Below are 20,644 nucleotides of genomic sequence, written 5' to 3' on the forward strand. Positions count from 1 at the left end.
AAGGACAATGGAATAAATTCACAGGACAATCAGGTACAGGCAGTCCCCGGGTTACGACGGGTTCGGCTTACGACGTTGCGAGGTTAAGGCGCTTCTCAATTATATTCATCAGAAGTTATTTCTAGGGTTACAACGCTCATCTGACATTAGAAATAAGACACCAAAAATGCAAAATAATCAATATTTGAAGGTTTTTGGATGAAAAATGCAATAAGAATGTAGTTTACATAGTTTTTAATGCACCCAAAGCATTAAAAGTAAGGTTTTCTTAGGATTTTTGACAATGTTCTGGCTTACAATGACTCCGTCGTAACCCGGGGACTGTCTGTATTCTTATCTGCAGTCTTCCGAGGCAAAACAGAAAATTTTCTTTGAGAGAAATAGTTAGGAGTCAGTTATTAGTGACTTACAACCTTCTGAGTGATATATAAAAATGAAGGAGAAAGCCCAGAGGATAGTACTAGGCTGCAATAACCGTTATATAGAAATTGAAGAAAAGGCCCAGAAAATACTAGCCTGCATTATCCTCTAGGTTGTTAGCAATAACTTTAGCCGTCCCACTGAAAGCTCATAACTTTGTATAGTGCATTGGTTAGATCACAGTTAGAAAACTATTCAGTTTTGGGTGCTATTCCAAAGAAATGACAAGTTTCTGCTGAGAGTAGCATCAACTTGAGGACCAGTTTGGTTTTGGGCTTGCCAGTATTTTTTCTAAGAATAATGTGGGAACAGCAGTGGAGGAGAGAAGGTTGGTGACCTGAGACATTGATTCAGACTAAGAATGGGCTTTTTTTTTTTATGTAGAGTTACCCTAGGCAAAGTACAGGCAGTCCTCGGGTTACGAAGGGTGTTCCGTTCTTGAGACGTGTTGTAACTCAAAAATTGTCGTAAGCCGGAACATCGTCAAAAATCCTAAGAAAACCTTACTTTTAATGCCATGCGTGCATTAAAAACTATGTAAACTGCATTCTTATTGCATTTTTCATCCAAAAAACCTTCAAATATTGATTATTTTGCATTTTTGGTAACTTATTTGTAATGCCAGATCAGCGTTGTAGGCGTTGTAACCCTGGAACATCCGTCATAAACCTGGAAATAATTTCTGATGAATATAATTGAGAAGCGCCTTAACCTCGGAACGTCGCAAGCCGAACCCTTCGTAACCCGGGGACTGCCTGTATACAGTATCAGAAAAATTACATGGGCTTTCTTTTCTAGTCTGGCACTTGTAGGGATGGTGTTCCATTTTTGAGTCAGTTTTTGACAAAGGAGAAAGTGCTTTGAGATGACTTGTTAGTGATGGGTATTCCCCCCCACTCCTTGTAACCAGCAGTTATTGGACTGACCCAAGTTCAGTAAATGTTTCCAGCTCATACTGAAAGATACTCAAAATAAAAGATCTTAGAAAAAACTGCTAATAAAATATTTTATGTTGGAAGTTATTCAGTGCTAAGAATGAACTTTAATGGAAATTAGTTAAAATCATGAAAACATAGGGTGTTAATATAAAAATTTCATGTTGGAAGTTATTCATTGTTAAGAATGAAAGAACCTTGTATAATTGGTTAAAATCATGGAAACGTACAATGTTAATATTTTAATGTTAAAAATATGTTCTCAAATTGAAAATTTTTGTTTCAGGAATGTGTTGAAAGCAGCCTCACACTCAAGAAAACTTGTGTTGTAGTCATCATAATGAATGGAGAGTCGGGAGATTGCAACACTCCTGTCCGGCGCTCATCCCGTGCCCGAAAACCTAATTCTCGCTTTGCTGAGGATGAGTTAGATGGTTGCATTAAAAAGATTGTCGCTGGTGTGTCAACTTCAGACATCACTGGTTCTGTGAGTGGTACACCTACACGACAGAGGAAACTTGGTAAAAAAAGGGAGAGTGAGTGTGAGGATACTGATGAGAGCACACAGTCATCTAAAGAAACTGTTAACATTGCAAGCACTGTATCTCAGACCCCAAGCACAGCTAATGATTCAGTAAATGGTCTTGGGGATGAAAACGAAGCTCATTCTGACAGTATGGGTAGGTCAAAATCCTCCCAAGAAAAGCCCCAGGAGAGAAGAACACGGAGCAATGCAAGGAAGGATAACTTGGAAAGTTTGCCCCCAGAGGAAAAGAAACGTGGCAGGAAGGGAACCAAAGGGAAAATAAAAGGAAGCACAGAAGAGAAAGTAGAAATTGAACAGACTGTAGAATCAGACACTTTAAAAAGGGATCATTTATCACATAGTACAGATAAAGATAAGTCATGCACTGAGTTGTCCAAGGCATCTGATATAGTGGAGGCCAGCAGTCATAGTGAGTCTTCAAAACTAAAAAACACAGTTGACAGTCAAGTAACTGATGAGAAGATAGATTTATCTGTTCATTCTTCAGGTAAGGACAGACAAAAAGGAAAACATGTCAAGAAGTTGGATCTTGCATCTGGTAATACTGAAAAAGTGTATGAGGTAGACGACAAAGGAATGAAAGTTGAGCAGAAAGAGGTTGTCACACCGTATAAAAATGATGATGAATTTATGGATAAAGAGAGGAAGGATGAACGTAAGTTGTCGCCAAGTACATTGAATGTTAGTGATGGAGTAGTGCCGAGTTTTGGGAACCAATCAGCAATTGAAATGAAGGGTGATGTAATTCAGAACGTAAAATCAATCAAGACAGACGTGCAGTATTTAGTTGGATCTGGAGAAAATGAGGAATGTGTAAATTCTCACTTGAAGATGAAAGAAGAGCAGCATAGTTCTAAAGATGAGGTTATTAAAGAAATGTCTTTGGAGCTAAATCCAAATCCACGAAAAGTTGATTTTTCAGAAGCTGAAACTTCCACTCCTCGTGGGCAATTTGACTCTGCTGTTACAAAAGTTTGTACCCCTCAGCGTCGTCAAACACGTTCAGTCTCTGCAGAGAATGAAGCTTCAAGTTGCAGGGCCCAGTCCAATTCATCAGTTGTTGAATCTGTTTCTTCACAGCTTAGTGGAATTTCCTCATTAGGCAGTGAAACTGAAGTGGGTACAAGCAGTTTGGAGAATAAGACTTCCTCTCCTATGAGGAGAAGAGGTAGGAGTGCCAAACTGACTTCAAAGGAAAATGTTAAAACTGTTCATGAAGAGAAGTTACAAGTGGAAACATCAAATATTCCAGAAAACACCAGAACTAAGGTGAACACATCTGGTGCTTCCCTCATACCCTCAGTTCAAGATCCTCCTTTGGAGCTAAAAGCGCGAAAAGAAATTGATAAAGTTGAAATTGCTCCCCCTCCTCAAAGTTCACAAGAAACAGACAAAGAAAAACTAAGGACGATTGGAGAGGCACAAGGTGACTTCAATGAAAAAGCCAAAGAAGGTTTAGTTTCAAAAGGAAAAAGAAATAGAACTGAGCAGAGCAGTGATGCTGAAACTGAGGAAAGTGGACAAAATATAGAGGGATTACCATTGCATAAAAAGAAGCGAGATATGCCTGTCAGTAATTTAGATTCAAACCAGGAAGGCGATCTCAAACGGAAACGTCAGGATGAACAAGATGAAGAACAGATGCAAAGGAAAAGAAGGAAAAGTGATGATAGTTTGTTTAATGTTACAGAAAAGAAAGAAACACCCAGTGATGCTAATCAGGAAATAGAAAATCTACCTGGTTTGGAGTGTCAGGATACAGATGTGTTTAGAGAACAGGGAGGGTCCACTAAGCCAGATATGATGTTTACGGGAGAAAGTTCTAGCGCATCAGATGCATTGAAAACTGTGAAGGAGAAAAAAATATCAGTTGAAAGTAAGTCAGGCTCTGAAAGGCATGTCAAAAGAGGTCAGAATGAATCACTTAGTGCTGAGAAACTGATGCCGGATATTCAAGAAAGAAGGCAGAGCTCTGTGGGTAGTATTCTAAGTCTGTTGAAACGTCCAGATGTTACCAAGAAACTAGAAAGTATGAGTAGTAGCAAAAATTATAAGGTTGATTCCAAGTTTTTGGAAAGTAAGCGGCAGGATGATAAAAACTGGAGGAGGGATGACCATGACTCCTCTGGAAGAGATAAAATGAAAGAGGAAAAGGAGTGGAAAGCATCAGAGGAAAAATTAGAAGCCAAATATGATGACGACACCTGCAGTCAAGAACATCACACCAGTGGTCATGAAGATGACTCAACAAATGTTGAAGAGGGAAAAAATTCTTCAGCTGTTGAATGTGGAGATGTATCAAAAAAAGATGATGATTTAGGTGGAAATATAACATGGGACAGTATAAAAGACATGACTCCTCTTATTCCAAGTAGCTTTGCAACCAAGAAAAAGAAGACAACCAAGAGCACCTTGGAAACAAACACTCCAAAACTAAGTGATTCACATGGTAAGGCAACAGATGATGAAACCAACTTAGTTGAGGAAAGAAGGAATAGTTCGCTAGGAAACATCTTGAGTTTTTTGAAACGGGGCAATCAGTCAGGCACACCACCTAAGCAGGATGATGTGAAGAGCAAGGAAGACGACAGAATTTCCCCAGAAACCACTGAGGGTAAAATTTTCAACTTTGTTGAGTCTACAAGAAAATCTTCTCTTACAAGAGATGAAAGTTACAATTCATTTGGTAAGCAAGAAAGTAATCCATCTCAAAATAAGACTCAGCCTAAACCTAAGACCCGAGAAAGAAGAGTATCTAGGTGGTCTGCTAGAGAAGACACTGTGGAAACATCTGGGAGTCATTGGGAAAATGCACAAAGCTACCAAAATAGCTCTGCTTTAACTCTGCAAAGTAGCAGTGGTAGAAGTAATAAATGGTCAGAGCAACAAAACACTGGAGTTCCTTCTTATAGTAAGTGGGAGGATTTACCTTCAGAGCATCATCCTCTAGTAGCTGGTAGGAAAGAAAATGATAGAGGAACTTGTGTATCAGATAACATCGTTGTCAGTAAGCCATACAATACTTGGAATGAACAGGGCTCGTCCTGGAAAAATTGGAGCCACAACCAAAACCAAGGGGAGTTTGAATCTTCAGACAAGATCTATGGGACTGAAAGGCTAGAAGATAAATTTAGGGAGTCTGATAAAGATACTAAGGATAGTACCTCAGATGATGAAAACTTGGACTTTGGGAATAGGGAGGGAATTTCAGAGTTCATCGAGTCCTATGCAGATGAGTTGGATCAGTCGGGAGAGGAAGCATTGTCAAGTAATAGTCAACCACATTATCTCGGTGAAATGCAAGCACCATCTGAAAACCATGAGTCGTCTTGGTCTTCAAAGGATGAGAGGTCATTGTCTCCCACAAGAGAATCGTACATGCCAAGTGACAAGGAATTAAATTCTCCACCTCGGGAGAGAGTTTGGTCTCCACGTAGCAGTGAAATTGTTTTGTCTCCTAAGAGTCGAGAGCTAATGTCGTCGCTAATGAACATGGAAGTTAAATTAACACCTCAGATGCAAGAACTTGTGTCATCACAGAATGCAACTGATTCCGTCCTTTCACAAGATTTGCATCATTACCCTGGTAAACATGATGTTATCAGCATTCCTTTACCAAGTGAATCTGAACTTCCAGCTGGAAGAAAGGAAAGGACTGGTGGTAGTGTATATGGTAAGACAGAATTTCCTCCTAAATGTTCTGAAACTAATCAGCAAATCATAAGTGTTGTAAGAGGTGTAAGTCCCCAAGAAGAAACTAGAAATAGTTCTCTTGAAAGTAGCTGGAGAAATCCACCTAGCAGACATGATCGACCTTCTGCAGGAAGGTATGATGCAAAAAGTGAACATATGAAAGATTTTGAATCTGTTAAAGATGAGGAAGACAGAGATGAACACTTTGAAGTCAGAAGCAGCAGGATAGAAGAAATTCACGATGACAAAGAAAATCTTGAACCAAAACTAGAAGAGAGAGATTTTTCAGAAGATGAAAAACTCGAGTATCAAAGGAAAATTCAGAGAGACATAGAAGCGAAAGAGGAGAGAAACAAAATTGTTGTCGAACAACGAATGAATCTGTTTGGTCAAATTCAAGAAAATTTATACCTTAGTGATAGAAAGAAGTCAAAAAGAAGTAAGGAAGTAAGGAGAATGGTGTGTGACTGCTCTCTCACGAAAGAGGAAATTGCTCGTGGTGAAGTGGGCTGTGGTGAAGATTGTCTCAACCGACTGCTTATGATAGAATGGTATGTTAATGATTTTCCATCTTAGGAAAATTTCTTTAGTAGATTAGTTTAAGAGATTGCTTGCTATTACCAGAATTAGCCTTTATTTATACCTCAAGTTTCACTTGAACTATCTTGGAGATTCAGTACAATTAGCATGGTATCACTGAAAAATCACATTGTACTATTCAAACTTTTGGTTGTATTTGTTTTAAAGAATATGAACAATAACTTAGTGAATAGATCTGTTTTTATAAATGAAACGCTAACTAACCAGGAACACTAGTGCATCAAATAGTATTGTAACTTACTCAGTTTTTGTATGAAGTCCTAGAAACAATTGTTGAGACGGAGAGCAAATTTTTCCTACTTCATATATACTATATATTATTATTATTATCATTATTTTTTTTCAACGAAGATAGACACCTGGAACGTAGTAGTACTAGCACTGATTTATATTTTAACAAGTGAGGTAGATAATTAGTTTTTCATATTTCCAATACTTTTGAGTAAAAATGCCGTCATCTTAACATCTCATACACTTTGAATGCTTGAAACTCAGTTAGGAGATGGTCATTGTCTATCTGTAAAATGAAAAAATCTAGAGTCTTGATCTTGCTGATAATCAACTTTCTTTTCTCCTCCTCTTGCACCTGTTTGCATATGCTGTACCCTCTGCCTTCAGGGTGTTATAACCTTGGTCAGACCTTTTTCATTATGACTATTATTTGCGCTCTAGTTGTAATTCGCTACCATCTCTGTTGTTACTATTTGTTTATATGATGTAGTTTGATGGTGAGCCCAGAAAGGTATCAGATTTAGGTTATGGTTAGACTTATGTAATTCTTCATGAATTTTTATGTATGAATGTTAAAGAAGCAAGGAATAACAGACAGCGGATTTTTTCTGTTATGTAGCCAACCCGCTGAGCCAGATGTTTGGTATTTTTTTTATAGAGTTCAAAGCCAGAGTTAGTTAAAAGATTGAATGTTAAGCGATTGCTGATCCATATGTTATGTCTATGAAAGGTGGGTATTGTTAAATGTGAAGGATGATAAAATTGTAGGAAACATTGGATTGGATTGACTTTATAGGAATGATTGAATTGGTGAGAACTACTATAGAGATACAGTGGTCAAAATGTTTATTACTACATTGAGGTATGATAGTTGGTTTGGCATTAAGAGAGAAAGAGTGGGTTTAATAAAATAATTTGTAAATTTAGATTCCCTTTAGGAGGGATGAAAGGGTAATAAAAGTGCTTGTGTGACATAGTGGAATAAGGATGGAAAAAAATGTCTTCAGTATCCAGTAAGCATGAGTGCATGCAGAACTGAGAGGTATGGCAAAGTTAGTGAAGTTATTTGTATTATTTGTTGATATCTATAGTTGTCTTCATTTCTTTTCAGGCTGCTCACCTTTTTTGGAAAAATGCCAAAAGAACAAACTAAATCACAGAAAAAACCGATATGTCCTTATTGTGAATGTTCTTGTCTTTTCAGTGGTTCAAGATGTCCACTTAGAGAGAGATGTACAAACAAGAGATTCCAAAATTATGAGTATGCAGATGTAGAAGTCTTTAATGCAGGAGATAAAGGATGTGGGATTCGAGCTTGCAAACCAATACCTGCGTAAGTGTGTTAAATTTTGGTCAGATCATAGGTATTTTATTTTATTTTCTTATTACTTTCATTATTAAGATCCTCCATAAAGACATCTTACTGAATGGATGAATTGTGGCATATGACTGACTATTACAACACCAAGAATCATTTTGTTACTTTTCCCTCCTTTTTAACTGCACCTGCCTTGGTGTCCCTAGGCAGGCACTTCATTCTCAGCTTCTTTGCTTTCAGTATTGTACCTTTAATGTGTTCCCTTTTGTTTCTTCTCTCTTAGCTGTCTAACTCATTGAGTTTATTATGTTCCATTTTTTATTTCCTTCTGAAAACAAATCATTTGATTATAGTCATTTCAGCATTCTAAGGTTGCAGGGCTGGGGCCAGGAAATGAATACAGTAGTGTCAAACGTCTCATTATGATAAAAAGTTTTGCCTCGTTAGAGCATGCTCAAGTGGAATAAAGAAAAAATTTATTTGTTTAAAGATATCATCGAAACATATTTGGCTTCACATTATTTGCAGTGCAAAGCTAATTTAGCTTCATTAGAGCAAAGATACATGGCATAATTTTTGCCGCTGCTACCAAACCTCAGTTTCCCCGACATGTGGTCAGTGAGAGCTCTTAACCCTTAAACGCCGACTGGACGTATTTTACGTCGACATTTTTTGTCTCTCGGGTGCCGACTGGACGTATTTTACGTCGACATACAAAAGTTTTTTTAAAAATTCGCGGAAAAATACTTATAGGCCTACCAGCCTAAAACTTTTGAATCACGCGCCTTGGGGGATGCTGGGAGTTCACGGATCAAGGTGTTGATTTGTTTACAATCGTTACGCAGGCGCGCAAGCGCGAATTTCTTTCTTGCCGCACTAAAAAGTATCTGTGACACATCTCGGAAATTATTTCGTCACTTTGACATAATTTTTTTACCATTTTAAATTAGCCGTTACATGGAGTATTATATATGAAAATGTGCGCATTTTTATGTAGAACACAACAAAAAAATACTCATGATTGTAGCTTTTATCAGTTTTGAGATATTTTCATATAAATAACGATAAGTGCCAAAATTTCAACCTTCGGTCAAATTTGACTCTACCTAAATGGTCGAAAAACGCAATTGTAAGCTAAAACACTTATATTTTAGTAATATTCAATCATTTACCTTAATTTTGCAACTAATTGGAAGTCTCTAGCACAATATTTCGATTTATGGTGAATTTATGAAAAAAATAAAATTTTCTTTACGTCCGCGCGGTAACTCTTCCGAAAAAATCATACGTGCGATTGTGGTAATGTTTGCACCATTTTAAGTTAGCCGTTACATAAAGTGTTATATATGAAAATGTGCGCAATTTCATGTAGAATACAACAAAAAATAATGGAAGGTTGTAGCTTTTCTCATTTTTGAAATATTTGCATATAAATCACGATAAATAGAAAAAAAAAACACTTTTGTACATGAACTTTCCTGTCAGACATATACTTAGCTTACGTCTCTGACGTCACGACAGAATTCAAAACTCGCGGCAAACGCGACAGGTAGGTCAGGTGATCTACCTTACCCGCTGCTGGGAAGCGGGTGTAAGAACCAACATACCTTTCTTGCCAGATTTTTTCTGTCGTTGGTGTCGACCACACCTGTTGTCGGTACCTCTTGACAGTTGGATTCTTTTCTCGTTTTCGCCCTGGATTGTTTCTACGGACTTTTGGTGAAGTACCCGATCTTTTGGCCTGGCATTCGCGATTTGTGGACAGTTACTTGACTTTTCTTTGGATTTTTCTTTGGATTCATGATGTCTGATGTTGATACTAAGAAAACTGCTATGTTTAGAGTTTGTTGTATGACTGAGTGTAAGGTGAGGCTACTGAAAGCTGCGGTAGACCCTCACACAGTATGTTTGAAGTGTAGAGGGAATGAATGCACCTTTAATAATCCTTGTAATGAATGTGAAAAGCTGAATGAGGATGAATGGAAGTCTTTGTCTTCCTACTTGAGGAAGCTTGAAAAGGATAAAGTTAGGAAAGCTTCTTCTAGGAGCAGTAGTAGATCTCGTATTAGCGAGTTGGATATAGATAATCCTATTTTAGAAGTAGCTCCTTTGTCAGTTTCAGCTCCTGCTCCCTGCACCGAAGCCGAAGATGCGCCTTCGGAAGTGGCCTCCATGAAAGCCACCATTCGCAGTATGGAGATGAAAATTAAACATTTAGAAGGTAAGAGTGATTCCAATAGTGATTTGTGCAGTGAACCCAGTGCAGTGGAGGGTGCGTCTGATCGGCTCCCTAATGCTTCCAGGCCTAGACCTCTTCCAGACTCCCAGTCCCAGTGGAGGAGGAAAGTCGAAAGCCGCAGGAAGGTTAGGGAGCATCCCCACCGGTCAGGCGTCCCCTCGGTAGCTCCTGTTGATCGTTCCCAGGCTACCTTGGATCGCTCCAAGAGAGAAATATTGCGCCAATGCTTCTCGTCTTCGCCTTCGCCTTCTCCTAAACGAGGATGGAGCTCTTTGGAAGCCTCGCGCCCTTCGAAGAGAGCCTGGAACGCTCCCTGCGCCCGTCCATCCAGCCCTGAAGTTTTTTCGGAAGAGCCTGAGGTGGAAGCGAAGAAACGTAAGAGATCTCTGGAGTATCGTTCCCCGAGCAGAGATCGAGCCTCGTCACCTGTTCAAGAGTTTGTGAATTCTCCTGCAAGGGTGTTGGCTAACCTTCAGGCGCAGATTTCAGCTCTGGCTGGCTCTCTTTGCGTGTCGTCTCGTCGTAGGAAGGACGTCTCGCTTCCTGTAAAGAAGTCCAGGCTCCCCTTTCCTGACTCTCGCTATTCGACGGAAGCGGCCCGCTCACCTGTGCGTTCGGATTCTCGCAGGAGACTTTCTGCTTCGGACAAGATCCCATCTGCGTCCAAGCGCCATTCGCCTGACAGACAGGATGTCTTTGTTTCTCCTTCGGACAAGGAGCAGACTGCTCGTAGGAGAGTCTTCGCCCTACAGACGCTCTTCTCGAGACAGGATCGCTCCCCTTGACAGGCACCAAGAGCCTAGTAGGCGCTACTCGCCTCGTAGCCGCTCCTCGTCTCGCCTCCACTCTCCTGTTGACAAGCGCCCTAAATCGGACAGGCGCTCTTCGCTGGACAGGCGTCAAGAGCTTGTTAGGCGTGTTTCTCCTGGCAGGCGCTCTTCTCCTGACTTTCACTCTCCTCGAGTTAGGCGCCGAGATCCTAGCAGGCGCTTCTCCCCTCCCCCTTGTAGGCGCTCACCTAGTAGGCGCTCGTCGCCAGAGATCCTCTCTCCTCGGTTCAGGCGCCAAGAACCTGGTAGCCGCTTCTCGTATGGCAGGCGCTGTTCGCCTGGTAGCCGCTCTCCTTTGGATAGGCGCCAAGAGCCTGATAGAAGTTTTTCTTCAAACAGGCGCTCTGCTCCTGACAGCCGCCTTACTCCTGTTAGGCTCCAAGAATCTGGAAAACGCACTCCTCCAGACAAGAAGGATGTTGCAAGTAGGCACGTTTCTGAAGCTTTGTCTCCAAGACGTAAACGTCTTATTTCCTCTAGAGACTCTTATAAGGATAGTCGCGCCTCTAAGGATCATGAGGGTTCTTCAGCTCAGGAAGAACAGGATCCCTCAGAAGAAGAAGGACCAAAAGACTCCTCTGTTTCCTCCTATAAGAGGTTGACAGATTTGCTCCTGCAAGAGTTCGGAGATATCCTTTCTCCTGTGGCTCCTCCTTCTCCTCTTTGTTTATTCTCCACTTCGAAGACGTCGAAGGTTTTGTCTTGTGTACGGATGAAACCTACTGTTTCCATGAAGAAGGCGCTTAGAGGTTTTGGGGAATGGCTCCTTTCTAAGGAAGAGAAAGGGAAGACTGTTTTTTCTTTCCCTCCGTCTAAACTGACTGGCAGATTGGGATTCTGGTACGAATCGGGCGAACCTTTAGGCCTCGCTCTCCCTTCGTCTGTGGACTCGAACTTCTCTTCATTGGTGGATTCTGCTCGTCGTTCCGCCCTCCTGTCCGCCAAGACTACGTGGGGGATGAACGAACTTGACCACCTACTGAAGGGAATGTTCCGAGTCCTGGAAGTTTTCAACTTCCTTGATTGGTCTTTAGGACCCAGACCCCTGATTCACTGTCTCATGAAGATCTTAACTGCGTCCTCACTTGCATGGACAAAGCAGTGAGAGACGGCTCGAGTGAAGTCTCCTCACTGTTTGGAACTGGAGTTATTAAGAAGCGGTCAGTCTACTGTTCGTTTCTCACTAAGGCAGTTTCACATGCACAAAGGGCCTCTCTTATGTACGCTCAACTCTCTCCTCTTCTGTTCCCCAAGAAAATTATTCAAGATGTCTCGAGTGCCCTTTCAGCTAAGGCTACTCAGGACATGTTAGCCCAGGCGGCCAGGAAACCTCGCTCTGTCTTCCAACCCAAGGCCAAGAAAGAGACTCCTCTGAGGCAGGAGCCCTTTCGAGGAGGACCCGCTGTCAGAGGTTCTTCAACCAGAGGAACTAGACCTTTTAAGAGAGGTAAAACCTTCTCTAGGTCAGTCAGAGGGAAGAAATAACGATCAAGGACTCCAGACATCAGTGGGTGCCAGACTACTGAAATTTGCCGACGTCTGGGCCCACAAAGGGGCAGACAATTGGTCCCTATCGATTGTCAGCAAAGGATACCTCATTCCCTTCTCGTTAAGACCACCATTGACGACAACTCCGAGGGAGTTGGTGGCCAAGTACAAGGACCCCATCATGAATCAAGCCCTTTCTCTAGCAGTAGATCTCATGCTAGAGAAGGAGGCTATAGAACTAGTGAAAGATCCCCGCTCTGCGGGTTTTTACAACAGACTATTCCTAGTTCCGAAGAACTCAGGAGGATGGAGACCGGTTTTGGATGAAAGCGCCCTGAACGTCTTTGTGGAAAAGAGGAAGTTCGCCATGGAGACAACTTCCTCAGTGTTAGCGGCTCTTCGTCCAGGGGACTGGATGGTGTCTCTAGACCTTCAGGACGCTTACTTTCATGTGCCGATCCATCCTTCTTCACAGAAGTATCTACGATTCATGATGGGAGGAAACATCTTCCAATTCAAGGCCTTGTGCTTCGGCCTGTCGACTGCACCCCAAGTTTTTACGGGGTTAATGAAAAACGTGGCGCAGTGGCTACATTTGGAGGGAGTGAGGGTGTCGCTTTATCTCGACGACTTGCTAATCAGAGCAGAGTCTCAAGAAAGATGTCTGGAGGACCTTCAAAAGACCCTTACATTGGCAAGTTCTCTGGGACTTCTGGTGAACTTCCAGAAGTCTCAATTAATCCCCAGTCAAGGGCGGATCTATCTGGGGATTCGGATAGTTTCTCTGGCTTTTCGGGCTTTTCCGTCGCCAGAGAGGATAGCTCGTTGCTACGAGAAAATAACGACCTTCCTAGAGAAAGATGCATGCACAGCGAGGGAGTGGATGAGTCTGCTGGGGACACACTCCTCGTTGGAGCAATTCGTTTCTCTAGGAAGGTTGCATCTCAGGCCTCTACAGTTCTTCCTATACCAGAACTGGAGGCGTCTCTCCCTAGATCTGGAGTTCTCCTTCAAGATCTCAAGGGGAATCAAGAGACCTTTGGTGGTGGAACAACCCACTTCGTTTTGTGGAAGGAATGTCTCTGTACATGCCGAACCCCAACCATGTGTTGTTTTCCGACGCGTCGGAAGCAGGTTGGGGAGCGACGCTCGGGACAAGAGAAGTGTCAGGCACCTGGAAGGGGGATCAGGTGTCCTGGCACATCAACAAGAAAGAGTTGATGGCAGTCTGGATGGCATTGAAAGCCTTCGAGCCCCACGTCCGAAATGCAGTAGTGCAGGTCAATTCGGACAACACAACAGCCTTGGCGTACATAAAAAAACAAGGGGGGACACACTCCTTCTCCCTGTACGAAACAGCAAGGGATCTTCTGCTGTGGTCTCAAACAAGGAAGATCAGTCTTCTCACCAGATTCGTACAGGGAGAAAGGAACGTCAGGGCCGATCTCCTGAGCAGGAAGAATCAACTCCTGCCTTCCGAGTGGACCCTCCACTCAGAGGTATACCAAGACCTGTGGAGAAGATGGGGCAGACCTCACATCGACCTCTTTGCAACAGCAAGGAACGCAAGGATCGAACTTTACTGCTCCCCGATCTCAGACCCAGGAGCAGTATCAGTGGATGCGTTTCTCCTAGATTGGACAGGTCTAGATGTCTACGCCTTTCCCCCCTTCAAAGTACTGGGACAAACCCTCAAGAAATTTGCTATCTCAGAGATGACAAGAATGACGCTAGTAGCTCCGTTCTGGCCCGCCCAAGATTGGTTCACAGAGGTACTGGAATGGTTGGTGGACTTTCCAAGAGCACTTCCTCAAAGACAAGATTTGCTCAAACAACCCCACTTCGACAGGTATCACAGAAACCTCCCCGCTCTCAATCTGACTGGCTTTCGACTGTCAAAAGTCTTGTCAGAGCGAAGGGGTTTTCGACAAAAGCTGCTAAGGCTATCGCCTCAGCTAGAAGACCAGTCGAAGTGGGACGTCTTTCGCCGGTGGTGCAGGAACCAGAAGTTTTCCTCTTCCAGTACCTCTGTGACTCAGATAGCAGATTTCCTAGTTTTTCCTCAGAGAAAAATGCGGTTTGGCAGTATCTACTATCAAAGGATACCGGAGCATGCTGGCTGCTGTGTTCAGACATAGGAATTTAGATCTTTCGAATAACAAAGATCTGCATGATCTATTAAGATCTTTTGAAACTTCCAAGAAAACTTCGAACGAAGTTCCAAGTTGGAATCTGGACGTGGTTCTTCGTTTCCTGAGGTCCTCTAGGTTTGAGCCACCACATTTAGCCTCCTTCACAGATCTTACGAGGAAAGCTCTCTTTCTCATGGCTCTAGCATCCGCTAAAAGGGTTAGTGAGATTCATGCCCTAGAAGGAAGGGTAGGTTTCAAAGGAGATTCCGTGGTTTGTTCCTTCCTTCCTTCGTTTTTAGCAAAGAATGAGAACCCCTCAAATCCTTGGCCAAGGAGCTTTGAGGTTCGTGGATTATCTGCCCTAGTAGGGGAAGAACCTGAAAGAACTCTTTGCCCTGTTAGGAGTTTAAAATACTACCTTCAGAAGAAGAAAACCCTTAAGGGCATTGAGGACAGACTATGGTGCTCTGTAAAGGACCCCAGCAGACCATTGTCAAAAAATGTGCTGTCTTTCTTCATTAGAAGTCTTGTGAAAGAAGCACATAGATCTTGTAATGAAGAACATTTCAAGCTCCTAAAAGTCAAGGCTCATGAAGTGAGAGCCATTGCCACTTCCTTGGCCTTTAATAAGAATATGTCTCTTCAGAATCTGATGAAAACTACATTCTGGAGATGTAATTCAGTATTCGCCAACCACTACCTAAAAGACGACAGTATTACGTATGACGAGTGCTTCGCATTAGGCCCGTACGTATCGGCGGATTCGGTGCTGGGGCAGGGAGCTGGAACATATCCTTAGTAGTTTTTTCCCTTGTTTTTGCTTATTGAGTTCATATGGTTGTATGAAAAATGATGCAGGTAGGCATTTTTTTTCGTTTCGTAATACTAATAACTTTAGTTTGGTTAGGTGATCGGATTTGGTTTGAAGCTCCCTGCGTTGGTAGTGGACAGGTTCTGTCATAGAAGAGGGCGAACCCCCATTGACATGATCCGACTTGGATTCTACTAAGTAAGCGGATATCAAGTCCCGTTAGTAGACCCAAAGAGTCTTTTCAGCTGTAGGTCACGCCCTCGCTGTAGCTCTTATGGCTATGCAGACTAATAGACAGTATCTATGAAGGCTTCAGCCTAACCAGGTAAGAACCAAGGTTATTTTTATCCTACAACAGGTGTTGTTTACCTTTTCTTTGTTATTTTCTGTCTTGTACCCTCCACCAAGGGTGTCAATCAGCTAAGTATATGTCTGACAGGAAAGTTCATGTACAAAAATGATATTGTTATTTTACAATAAAGTTTTGTACATACTTACCTGGCAGACATATACGATTGATGGCCCGCCCAGCCTCCCCTCAGGAGACAGGTATAAGAGAGAAAAAATCTGGCAAGAAAGGTATGTTGGTTCTTACACCCGCTTCCCAGCAGCGGGTAAGGTAGATCACCTGACCTACCTGTCGCATTTGCCGCGAGTTTTGAATTCTGTCGTGACATCAGAGACGTAAGCTAAGTATATGTCTGCCAGGTAAGTATGTACAAAACTTTATTGTAAAATAACAATATCATGTTCGGTCAACTTTGACTCTACCGAAATGGTCGAAAAACGCAATTGTAAGCTAAAACTCTTACAGTCTAGTAATATTCAGTCATTTATCTTCATCTTGAAACAAATTCGAAGTCTCTAGCACAATATTTAAATTTATGGTGAATTTAAAAAAAAAACTTTCCTTCCCTCCGCGCGCGGATTCTCCGCCACAAATCTCCGAAATGTGTACGTCCCCTTCTCGGAATATTTGCTTCGTTTCATAATAGGCAGTTCATAGAGTTTTATATATGAAAATGTGCGCAATTTCATGTAGAATAAAACAAAAATGTTTGAAAGTTGTAGCTTTTCTTATTTCCGAAATAATTGCATATAAAAAAATATATTTAAAAAAAATTCGACATTCGGTCAACTTTAACTCGTCAGATATGGTCGAAAACTGCATTTGTAAGCTAATATTCTTATAGTATAGTAATATTCAATAATTTGTCTTCATTCTGAAAGAAATTGGAAGTCTCTAGGACAATATTTAGATTTATGGTGAATTTTTGAAAAAAATATATGTTTACGTCCGCGCGTTACGAATTCATGCATTATTTTGTGATAATATTTTCTCTGTGTTGCTTTTATCGTTTTACAATGTGTTATATACCAAAATGATCGCAATTTAGTGTACATTACAACGATAAAAAAGTAACTTGTTACCTTTAACCGTTTTGCGCACAACGCGATTTGAATACAATTATATATGAAATTTCGTTTTTGCGCTATCATATATCGCATTATTTATATATGATAATGATAATTGTTTTCATTTCTGATGGTTGCATACTAAACTTCAGGCAATGACAAAAAAAGGAGCCAAAAATGAACTCTTAATCTTGAAAACTAAGCGCTACACTCTGAAACACCTCCGGCACACAGGAGACATTTTTTTTTTTTACCGCTTCGGCGTTTAAGCGTTAAATGGCCAGCTCGATCTAAGACAATAACAACTGTGGTCACCTCAAGTAGCCAGAGTCGCTAAACAGTATTTGATAGCCCAAGGGATACCCAAAGTGGGTCAAGTCTCCCTACTGCTAGCATCTTTAAAGAAAGAGCAAGAGCTCCCAGTCATGTAACTCTTAAATAACTGCTAAATTGGAATATGAACAAGGATTGAATCCAGATTTGGATGGGGAGGCTGACGATCTTGATGTGTCTGAAAACTAGGTTTGTTCATGCAACTTACCTGACAGAGATATATATATATAGCTGTATTTTCTGACGTCCGACAGAATTTCAAAACTTGCGGCACACGCAGTGGGCGGCCAGGTGGTAGTACCCATTCCCGCCGCTGGGAGGCGGATATCAGGAACCATTCCCATTTTCTATTCATATTTTTTCTGTCGCCGGTCGGTAAACAACTGTTTACAGACCTTCGCCTAGGATTTTTGGATTTGACTCGTACTTAAGTATCTGGATTGACTTTTGGTTATTGATTCTGGATTGTTGGATTGGCATACGCAATAGTGGACTGTTTTTTATTTTGGATTGGCTTTTCTGTAAACGTGATGTCTGGATCAAGTGCAGTGAGTTTCAGAGTGTGTGTGAGGAGTGATTATAAGGTGAGGCTACCGAAATCATCGGTAGACCCCCACACACTATGCATGGGTTGTAGGGGGCATGTTTGTTTGGTGGATGATCGGTGCAATGAATGTGATGGATTGACCGATGATGGATGGAAGGTGTATGATTCCTTTCGCCGTAAATTGGAACGCGATAGGATTAGGAGGTCTTCCTCCAGGAGTGGTTCTACCAAAGGTAAGGGAACTAATATTTCTCCTGCTCTAACACCTGTAGATTTTGCATCTCCTAAACCTGTGTTGTTGCCTTCGGGCCCTGATTCTGTGTCTGGAGAAGGTAATGCCCTTTCTCTGATTTTGGAGTCTCTTCGTACTCTTGAGACTAAAGTGAAAGCCTTGGAAACTGGCTCTGTGCAAGTGTGTGATCGTGCCCTTAGTGTTGTGGAGGGGGCGTCAGATCGGCCCCATAATGCCTCTAGGCCTAGACCGCTATCGGACTCCCAGGAATCAGGGAGGGGATATGTCGAAAGCCGCAAGAGGGTTACGGGGGCTCCCCACCGATCTGGCGTCCCTTCGGCAGGCCTTGTTGCAAGTTCCCAGGCTGCCAAGGAGCGCGCACAGGCACATATCCTTAAGGACTGCTTTTCATCCTCCGAGGCATCCTCCCCACGCAAGGGGTGGAGCGCTCGGAGAGACTCTCGTCCGCTGAAAAGGACGTTTCGTTGTGAGGACGCTTCACGTCCTGTATCGCCAGTTCCGTTGCGCTCTTCTCCGGATGCGTATGACGCTTTTCCGCCTCAGAAGAGAGGTAGGATCTCATCCGGTGAGGACGCTGAGATGCGCTACAGTCGCTCTCTGGAGAAGCAGGTAGCTGTACCTGTGAGAAGGAAGGAGGCGTCCCCTCGCCCCTCGTCTTCTCGCAGGATCAGCCCTACCCCCTCTGTTCGTTCTTCTCCAACGAAGAACATTCTTTTGTCCCTTCAGGACCAGTTGTCAGCGCTTATGGCTCAGAGGACTCGCCCAGCAGCAGTCGAGCCTAAGCGGAGGAAGGACCTTAGGCTGCATGTCAAGAGGACGAAGCAGTCTCCTTCTCCCTCTCCTCGTTCGTCTCTTTCTCCGATTGCGTCTCCTTCGGCGAATCGCCGATCTCGTTCGCCCGCTAAGAAAGCGGGTTGTCAGGACGCTTTCGTTCCCTCCCAACGTCATGGGCAGGTTACTTGCCGTGACGCTCAAGAGGACGCTCAGGACGCTTTTGAATACGCTCAGGACGCTTATGAGAACGCTCAGCAGGACGCTTCGGAGGATGACGTGCACCAGGACGCTCGGAAGGACGCTCGTAGTGACGTGTCTCCTTATAAGGAGAGAGTTAAGATCAGCAAAGACACGCTTTCGTCTAAGTCTACCTTATCGTGTAAGAAGCGTAAGGATGCTTCTCTTAGTATCAAGGTGGCCTCGGGCGCTGTCAAGGACGCTCATCACCGTCAGGACGCTCTGCCTCCTTCGAGCTGTAAGGTTCGCCGCAAGGAAGGCAGCCTAGATGAGGCTTCTGCTATTAAGCAACGGGGGTCTTTGATAAAGGCCAGACCCGCTAGACGTACGCCCTCTCCGGAGGGGCGGTCTCCTATTCCTATTAGGGAAGAAGGAGAATTGAGTAGTCCTGCTGACTCGGTAGAAGAGGAACCTTCTTCTGCTTCTTCAGTTTCAGACTACAAGGTTCTTGTGCGGCTGTTGCGCTCGTCCTTCGGGAACAAGTTCCAGCCTGCAGCTCCCAAGTCTCCTCCCTCGCAGTTTTCATCTTCCAAGTCATGTAAGACCCCAGAGTTTGTCGAAATGAAGACTTAGCTCTCCACTAAGAGGGCCTTCAAGAAACTCCAGGACTGGATGGAACAAAGGAAGGATCACGGCAAGTCAACTAGACTCAGCGGTAAAGGGGGTATTTGGTATGAGACCAAAGGAGACGTGGGTGTGAGGATCCCTTCTTCAGCACAAGGGGATTTCTCTAGCTTGGTGGACTCTCAGAGGAGGTCCCTCTTATCCACTGCCAAGGTGACTTGGACCCCTACGGAGACAGACCATCATTTGAAGGGGCTGCTACGGACTCTTGAAGTCTTCAACTTCTTGGACTGGTGCTTGGGAGTTCTAGATCTGCAATCTAGAAGCCCAGAGTCTCTCAGTTTGGGGGAGCTGTCCAGCGTGCTATCGTGCATGGACAAGGCCGTCAGGGATGGTTCAGAGGAGCTTGTCTCTCATTTTGGGACTGCCTTCCTGAAGAAGAGAGCTTTGCTGTGTAACTTCACAGCTAGATCCGTTACTCCAGCTCAGAAAGCGGAACTGCTCTTTTCTCCTCTTACGAGCCATCTCTTCCCCCAGACTTTGGTTAAGGACCTGGCAAGTAGTTTGCAGGAAAAAGCAACACAGGACCTTTTAGCCCAGTCCTCGAGACGTCCGGCAGTTCCTTCCACTTCATCTTTTGTGCGACCTCCGAAGAAGGTTAAACCCTTTCGTGGGGCTCCTCCCTCGAGAGCAGCTCCTCGAGGGAGAGGGCTTGCAAGAGGAAGAGCTTCCTTTAAACCCAAGCCATCTAAGTGAAACTCATGTCCTTCAGACACCAGTCGGAGCCAGACTGAAGTCTTTTGCGGGAGCATGGAGAGAGAGAGATAGGACCCTTGGTCCCTCAAGATCGTGGAGCAGGGGTACAAGATCCCCTTTTTAGATCCTCCTCCTCTTTCCACGACTCCCAGAGACCTTTCTCCGTCATATCAGGGAGAAAAGAGACAAGTGTTGTTCGATCTGTTACAACAGATGATCGAGAAAAGAGCGGTGGAACAAGTCGCGGACCTGGGGTTTCCAGGTTTTTACAACAGGATTTTCCTAGTACCAAAGCAGTCGTCGGGTTGGCGTCCAGCCCTAGATGTAAGCAGGCTCAATCTTTTTGTGGAAAAGATCAAATTCACGATGGAGACGCCTCAGTCTGTTCTGGGAGCCTTGAGACCGGGTGACTGGATGGTGTCCTTAGACCTGCAGGACGCGTACTTTCATGTGCCGATCCACCCTCTTTCAAGAAAATACCTAAGATTCGTCTTAGGCAACAAAGTGTGGCAGTTCAGAG

At 43.2% G+C, this 20,644-nt stretch overlaps 1 protein-coding gene across 1 annotated transcript in view; it reads left to right on the forward strand.

The window, feature by feature from the left end:
- The window catches only part of LOC135198545 (uncharacterized), a 189,372-nt gene that overhangs the window by 14,983 nt on the left and 153,745 nt on the right, over positions 1-20,644 (forward strand). Inside the window, 2 exon segments of the mRNA XM_064226227.1 lie at positions 1,642-6,146; positions 7,631-7,759. Of these exon segments, the coding sequence (XP_064082297.1) occupies positions 1,696-6,146; positions 7,631-7,759 (4,580 nt within the window). The 5' untranslated portion in view covers positions 1,642-1,695.

This window comes from Macrobrachium nipponense, chromosome 22 (assembly GCF_015104395.2).
Source record: "Macrobrachium nipponense isolate FS-2020 chromosome 22, ASM1510439v2, whole genome shotgun sequence".
Lineage (NCBI taxonomy): Eukaryota > Metazoa > Arthropoda > Malacostraca > Decapoda > Palaemonidae > Macrobrachium > Macrobrachium nipponense.